This window comes from Oncorhynchus clarkii, unplaced genomic scaffold (assembly GCF_045791955.1).
Source record: "Oncorhynchus clarkii lewisi isolate Uvic-CL-2024 unplaced genomic scaffold, UVic_Ocla_1.0 unplaced_contig_4996_pilon_pilon, whole genome shotgun sequence".
NCBI lineage: Eukaryota > Metazoa > Chordata > Actinopteri > Salmoniformes > Salmonidae > Oncorhynchus > Oncorhynchus clarkii.
In genome coordinates this window covers 50,001-56,785 of record NW_027258739.1, presented here as the reverse complement: position 1 = coordinate 56,785, position 6,785 = coordinate 50,001, and the positions used below count along the sequence as shown (strand labels likewise).

General features: G+C 47.6%; 1 protein-coding gene across 1 annotated transcript in view; it reads left to right on the top strand.

The window, feature by feature from the left end:
- Positions 1-54: 54 nt before the first annotated feature.
- LOC139398405 (short transient receptor potential channel 5-like) overlaps positions 55-6,785 on the top strand; it is a 27,823-nt gene continuing 21,092 nt past the window's right edge. Inside the window, exons 1-6 of the mRNA XM_071144423.1 lie at positions 55-72; positions 1,865-2,014; positions 2,493-2,541; positions 2,861-3,000; positions 4,577-4,720; positions 4,885-4,941. Of these exons, the coding sequence (XP_071000524.1) occupies positions 70-72; positions 1,865-2,014; positions 2,493-2,541; positions 2,861-3,000; positions 4,577-4,720; positions 4,885-4,941 (543 nt within the window). The 5' untranslated portion in view covers positions 55-69. The remainder of the gene's footprint in view (positions 73-1,864; positions 2,015-2,492; positions 2,542-2,860; positions 3,001-4,576; positions 4,721-4,884; positions 4,942-6,785) is intronic.

Here is a 6,785-nt window from a genome sequence, read left to right as displayed (position 1 = left end):
AGGAGGAGACACTGGGTTGTCAAACTGGGGACCTGTTTCATCATAGGACTGCTGTTCCCTGTCTTCTCAATGGTCAGTATACAGTATACCGACCCACACACTATCGTACAGACCCAAACATAATCATACAGACCCAAAAACTATCGTACAGACCCAAACACTGTCGTACCGACCCAAACACTGTCGTACCGACCCAAACACTATCGTACAGACCCAAAAACTATCGTGCCGACCCAAACACTATCATACAGACCCAAACATTATCGTACAGACCAAAACACTATCGTACCGACCCAAACACTATCGTACAGGCCCAAACACTATCGTACAAGCCCAAACACTATCGCACAGGCCCAAACACTATCATACCGACCCAAACACTATCGTACCGACCCAAACACTGTCTCTCTTCTCTACCTCCCTCTCTCTTCTCTGCCTCCCTTTCTCTCCCCTCCCTCTCTCTTCCCTCTCTCTTCTCTGCCTCCCTCTCTCTCCTCTGCCTCCTTCTCTCTCCCCTCCCTCTCTAATCCCTCTCTCTTCCCTCTCTCTCCCTCCCTCTCTCTTCCCTCTCTCTTCTCTGCCTCCCTCTCTCTCCTCTGCCTCCTTCTCTCTCCCCTCCCTCTCTAATCCCTCTCTCTTCCCTCTCTCTCCCCTCCCTCTCTCTTCCCTCTCTTCTCTGCGCCCCTCTCTCTTCTCTGCCTCCCTCTCTCCCCTCCCTCTCTCTTCCCTCTATCTTCTCTGCCTCCCTCTCTCCCTCCCTCTCTGCCTCCCTCTCTCTTCTCTGCCTCCCTCTCTCTCCCCTCCCTCTCTCTTCCCTCTCTCTTCTCTGCCTCCCTCTCTCTCCCCTCCCTCTCTCTCCCCTCCCTCTCTCTTCTCTGCCTCCCTCTCTCTTCCCTCTCTCTTTCTCTTCCCTCTCTCCTCTCTCCCTCCTTCTCTCTCCCTCTCTCCCCCTCTCTCTCCCTCTCTCTTGTCGCCTCCCTCTCTCTCCCCCCTCTCTCTTCCCTCTCTCTTTTTCTGCTTCCCTCTCTCTCCCCTGCCTCTCTCTTCCCTCTCTTCCCTCTCTCTCCCCCTCCCTCTCTTCTCTGCCTCCCTCTCTCTTCTCTGCCTCCCTCTCTCTCTCCCCCTCTCTCTTCTCTGCCTCCCTCTCTCCCTCCCTCTCTGCCTCCCTCTCTCTTCTCTGCCTCCGTCTCTCTCCCCTCCCTCTTTCTTCCCTCTCTCTTCTCTGCCTCCCCCTCTCTCCCCTCCCTCTCTCTCCCTTCCCTCTCTCTTCTCTGCCTCCCTCTCTCTTCTCTTCCCTCTCTCCTCTCCCCTCCCTCTCTCCTCCCTCTCTCTTCCCTCTCTCTTCTCTGCCTCCCTCTCTCTACCCTCTCTCTTCTCTGCCTCCCTCTCTCTCTCCTCCCTCTCTCTTCCCTCTCTCTTCTCTGCCTCCCTCTCTCTTCCCTCTCTCTTCTCTGCCTCCCTCTCTCTCCCTCCCTCTCTGCCTCCCTCTCTCTTCTCTGCCTCTGTCTCTCTCCCCTCCCTCTCTCTTCCCTCTCTCTTCTCTGCCTCCCTCTCTCTCCCCTCCCTCTCTCTCCCTTCCCTCTCTCTTCTCTGCCTCCCTCTCTCTTCTCTTCCCTCTCTCCTCTCCCCTCCCTCTCTCCTCCCTCTCTCTTCCCTCTCTCTTCTCTGCCTCCCTCTCTCTACCCTCTCTCTTCTCTGCCTCCCTCTCTCTCTCCTCCCTCCCTCTTCCCTCTCTCTTCTCTGCCTCCCTCTCTCTTCCCTCTCTCTCCTCTCTCTTCCCTCTCTATTCCCTCTCTCTTCCCTCTCTTTTCTCTGCCTCCCTCTCTCTTCTCTTCCTCCCTCTCTCCCATCCCTCTCTCTCCAGATCTATCTCCTAGCCCCTAAGTCTGCCCTAGGTGTGTTTGTGAAGAAACCCTTCATCAAGTTTATCTGTCACACAGCATCGTACCTGAACTTCCTCTTCCTCCTCCTCCTCGCCTCACAACACATCGCCAGGACTAACCTACATATGCAGGTAAGTCAGAAAGTAATGAATTAATTAAATATTAATTACAGGGATACTTCGGGATGTTGGTATCTACTTCGCCCAGAGTCAGATGAACTTGTGTATACCATTGTTATGTTTCTGTGTCCAGTATGAAGGAAGTTAAAGGTAGTATTGCGAGCAAATGCTAACTGCGTTAGCACAATGACTGGAAGTATCTGTTAGCATGCTCCCCCATAGACTTCCAGTTATTGTGCTAACGCTAGTTTCGCTCATTGACAAAATCCTGAAGTATCCCTTTTAAGTTATGCTAAGTCAGTCATTTATTAGGTCATTTATATTTATCTACAAATGCAGGTAACCTTAGGCCCAGTGTTCCCATTATATTAAAATAACAAAATCAGATCAACATCGTACGGTTTTTGCTGACTAGGAAGATGTTTTTAATATTTGTAACCATTTGTGACCAATACATTCATGCAATCTAATCTGATGTCATTTAATGCAGGGCCCTCCTCCTACTGTGGTTGAATGGATGATACTACCCTGGGTACTAGGTGAGGAGAGAATCACTGAGAGAGAATCACAGAGAGAGAATCCCAGAGAGAGAATCAAAGAGAGAGAATCACTGAGAGAGAATCACTGAGGAGAGAATCACTGAGGAGAGAATCACTGAGGAGAGAATCACTGAGACAGAATCACTGAGACAGAATCACTGAGGAGAGAAACAATTTTTCCTCCTTGAATTCCCAATTTCCAATTTCCTTCCCCTGATTTGCTTTGGGGTCTGTTATTGAAGAGTAACATCAACTGGTCTCTCTCTCTCTCTCTCTCTCTCTCTCTCTTCCTCTCTCTCTCTCTATATATATATATCAGGTTTTATCTGGGCTGAGATTAAGGAGATGTGGGATGGAGGTTTTACAGAGTATATACACGACTGGTGGAACCTGATGGATTTTGCTATGAACTCCCTCTACCTGGCTACTATATCACTGAAGATAGTGGCTTATGTTAAGGTAAGATACACACACACACACAGAGACACACACACACACACACACACACACACACTTGGTGATTTACTTGTGGTGGCGAGGGGCTCTTCCTAGAAAACACACCAGCTTTTGGGGGACGGAGGAAAAACCTTGGGGGACATCTTCTGCCCAGAAGTGTTCTTTCTAGGAACATTCGCTGTGAAGTATTCATCAACACACCATCCTGGAACATCCTGGAACATCCTGGAACATCCTGGGACATCCTGGAATATCCTGGAACATCCTGGGACATCCTGGAACATCCTGGAACATCCTGGAACATCCTGGAACATCTTGGGACATCCTGGAACATCCTGGAACATCCTGGGACATCCTGGAACATCCTGGGACATCCTGGAACATCCTGGAACATCCTGGAAAATGTTTATGAACTTTCTGGAACATCCTGGGACATCCTGGAACATTTTTATGAACATTCTGGAACATCCTGGGACATTTTTATGAACATTCTGGAACATCCGGGAACATCCTGGAACATTTTTATGAACATTCTGGAACATCTGGGAACATCCTGGAACATTGTGATGAACATTCTGGAACATTTTGATGAACATTCTGGAACATCCGGGAACATTTTTATGAACATTCTGGAACATCCGGGAACATTCTGGAACATCCGGGAACATCCTGGAACATTGTGACGAACATTCTGGAACATTGTGATGAACATTCTGGAACATCCTGGAACATTGTGATGAACATTCTGGAACATCCGGGAACATTTTTATGAACATTCTAGAACATCCGGGAACATTCTGGAACATTGTGTTGAACATTCTGGAACATTTTTATGAACATTCTGGAACATCCGGGAACATTCTGTAACATTGTGATGAACATTCTGGAACATCCGGGAACATTTTTATGAACATTCTGGAACATCCGGGAACATTCTGGAACATTGTGGAACATTCTGGAACATTGTGATGAACATTCTGGAACATTCAGTGTTGATAGGCTTCAACTTGGTGTTCTGACGAGAGCTGAATGTGTGTCGTTTGTTGAGTGCATGCATGATGGGTGTTTGTGTCAGTGAATGTTGATAGCAGCAGTGCTAGATGGATTCTTGTGATACTGGCTGAGAAGCTACATTTAGAATGAGAGGAGCTCAACCATGCCAAGATTGAACTTTGACATGTTGTCAAACCATAAAAATCTCTCCCTTCCTTTCTACATTCCTCTCGCTCTCTCTCCCTTCCCCTCTCTCTCTCTCTCTCCCTCTCTCCCTCTCCTTCCCTACCCCCTCTCTATCTCTCTCTCATCCATCCATCGATCCATCCCTCCCACCCACTCTTCATCCCTCTCTCTCTTTCCCCCCTCTCCCTCCCTCCTTAACCCTCTCTCTCTCTGTAGTACAACTCCCCCCGTCCTAGAGAAGAGTGGAAGATGTGGCACCCTACCCCCTCTCTCCCTCCCTCCTTAACCCTCTCTCTTTCGCTCTGTAGTACAACTCTTCCCGTCCTAGAGAAGAGTGGGAGATGTGGCACCCTATCCCCTCTCTCCCTCCCTCCTTAAGCCTCTCTCCTTCTCTCTGTAGTACAACTCTTCCCGTCCTAGAGAAGAGTGGGAGATGTGGCACCCTACCCTGATAGCAGAAGCATTGTTTGCTATAGCTAATATCTTCAGTTCTCTTCGACTCATCTCCCTGTTCACAGCCAACTCCCACCTGGGACCTCTACAGGTTAGTGAGTGTGTTTTGTATGATGACGATGGTGATGACGATGATGATGATGATGATGATGGTGATGATGATGATGATGATGATGACATGATGATGATGGTGATGACGTGATGATGGTGATGATGATGATGATGATGGTGATGGTGATGTGATGATGATTTCAGATCTCACTGGGACGGATGCTGCTGGACATACTCAAGTTCCTCTTTATATATTGTCTGGTAGGACACACACACACACACACACACACACACACACACACACACACACACACACACACACACACACACACACACACACACACACACACACACACACACACATACACACATACACACACATACACACATACACACACACACACACAAACATACACACGCACACACACACACACACACACACACACACACACACACAGTATATGTAATGTACATATAGTTTTTGCAACAACAGATACATTCAGATACTCAGTTGTTGTCTAGTTCTAGAACGATATGAAGACACATTCAGATACTCAGTTGTTGTCTAGTTCTAGAACGATATAAAGACACATTCAGATACTCAGTTGTTGTCTAGTTCTAGAACGATATAAAGACACATTCAGATACTCAGTTGTTGTCTAGTTCTAGAACGATATGAAGACACATTCAGCACGTTTACATGCACCTAATAATTAGATATTAAACTTGTTATGGCAGTAGGCAGATTATGCAATTGTCAACACCTTAATCGGCGTTCCAGTGGTGTATTTGATCTGTGTACTAGCACCAGCCGAGAGCCTAGTGTTTTACAGAATCAAATATGAATCACAAAAATAACTTGTTCACTGTGGTAGAATGTTTACTTTGATTGGTGATGTTCTGCAACTGGTACCCTGATCAGGTAGTTATCCTGATTAGGTAGGTAGCCTGATTAGGTAGGTAGCCTGATTAGGTAGGTAGCCTGATTAGGTAGGTAGCCTGATTAGGTAGGTAGCCTGATCAGGTAGGTAGCCTGATTAGGTAGGTAGCCTGATCAGGTAGGTAGCCTGATCAGGTAGGTAGCCTGATTAGGTAGGTAGCCTGATCAGGTAGGTAGCCTGATCAGGTAGGTAGCCTGATTAGGTAGGTAGCCTGATCAGGTAGGTAGCCTGATTAGGTAGGTAGCCTGATCAGGTAGGTAGCCTGATTAGGTAGGTAGCCTGATCAGGTAGGTAGCCTGATTAGGTAGGTAGCCTGATTCGGTAGGTAGCCTGATTAGGTAGGTAGCCTGATCAGGTAGGTAGCCTGATTAGGTAGCCTGATTAGGTAGGTAGCCTGATTAGGTAGGTAGCCTGATTAGGTAGCCTGATCAGGTAGGTAGCCTGATCAGGTAGGTAGCCTGATTAGGTAGGTAGCCTGATTAGGTAGGTAGCCTGATCAGGTAGGTAGCCTGATTAGGTAGGTAGCCTGATTAGGTAGGTAGCCTGATCAGGTAGGTAGCCTGATTAGGTAGCCTGATCAGGTAGGTAGCCTGATTAGGTAGGTAGCCTGATTAGGTAGGTAGCCTGATTAGGTAGCCTGATCAGGTAGGTAGCCTGATTAGGTAAGTAGCCTGATTAGGTAGGTAGCCTGATTAGGTAGGTAGCCTGATTAGGTAGGTAGCCTGATCAGGTAGGTAGCCTGATTAGGTAGGTAGCCTGATTAGGTAGTTAGCCTGATTAGGTAGCCTGATCAGGTAGGTAGCCTGATTAGGTAGGTAGCCTGATTAGGTAGGTAGCCTGATGAGAGAGGTAGCATGATCAAGTAGCCTGATGAGGGAGGTAGCCTGATAAGGTAGCCTGATTAAGTAGCCTGATCAGGTAGCCTGATTAAGTAGCCTGATTAAGTAGCCTGATTAAGTAGCCTGATGAGGTAGCCTGATTAAGTAGCCTGATTAAGTAGCCTGATTAAGTAGCCTGATGAGGTAGCCTGATAAGGGAGGTAGCCTGATCAGGTAGTCTGATGAGGAAGGTAGCCTGATCAAGTAGCCTGATGAGGGAGGTAGCCTGATCAAGTAGCCTGATGAGGTAGTCTGATTTAGAGATGTGTCCATTATTAGAGACATT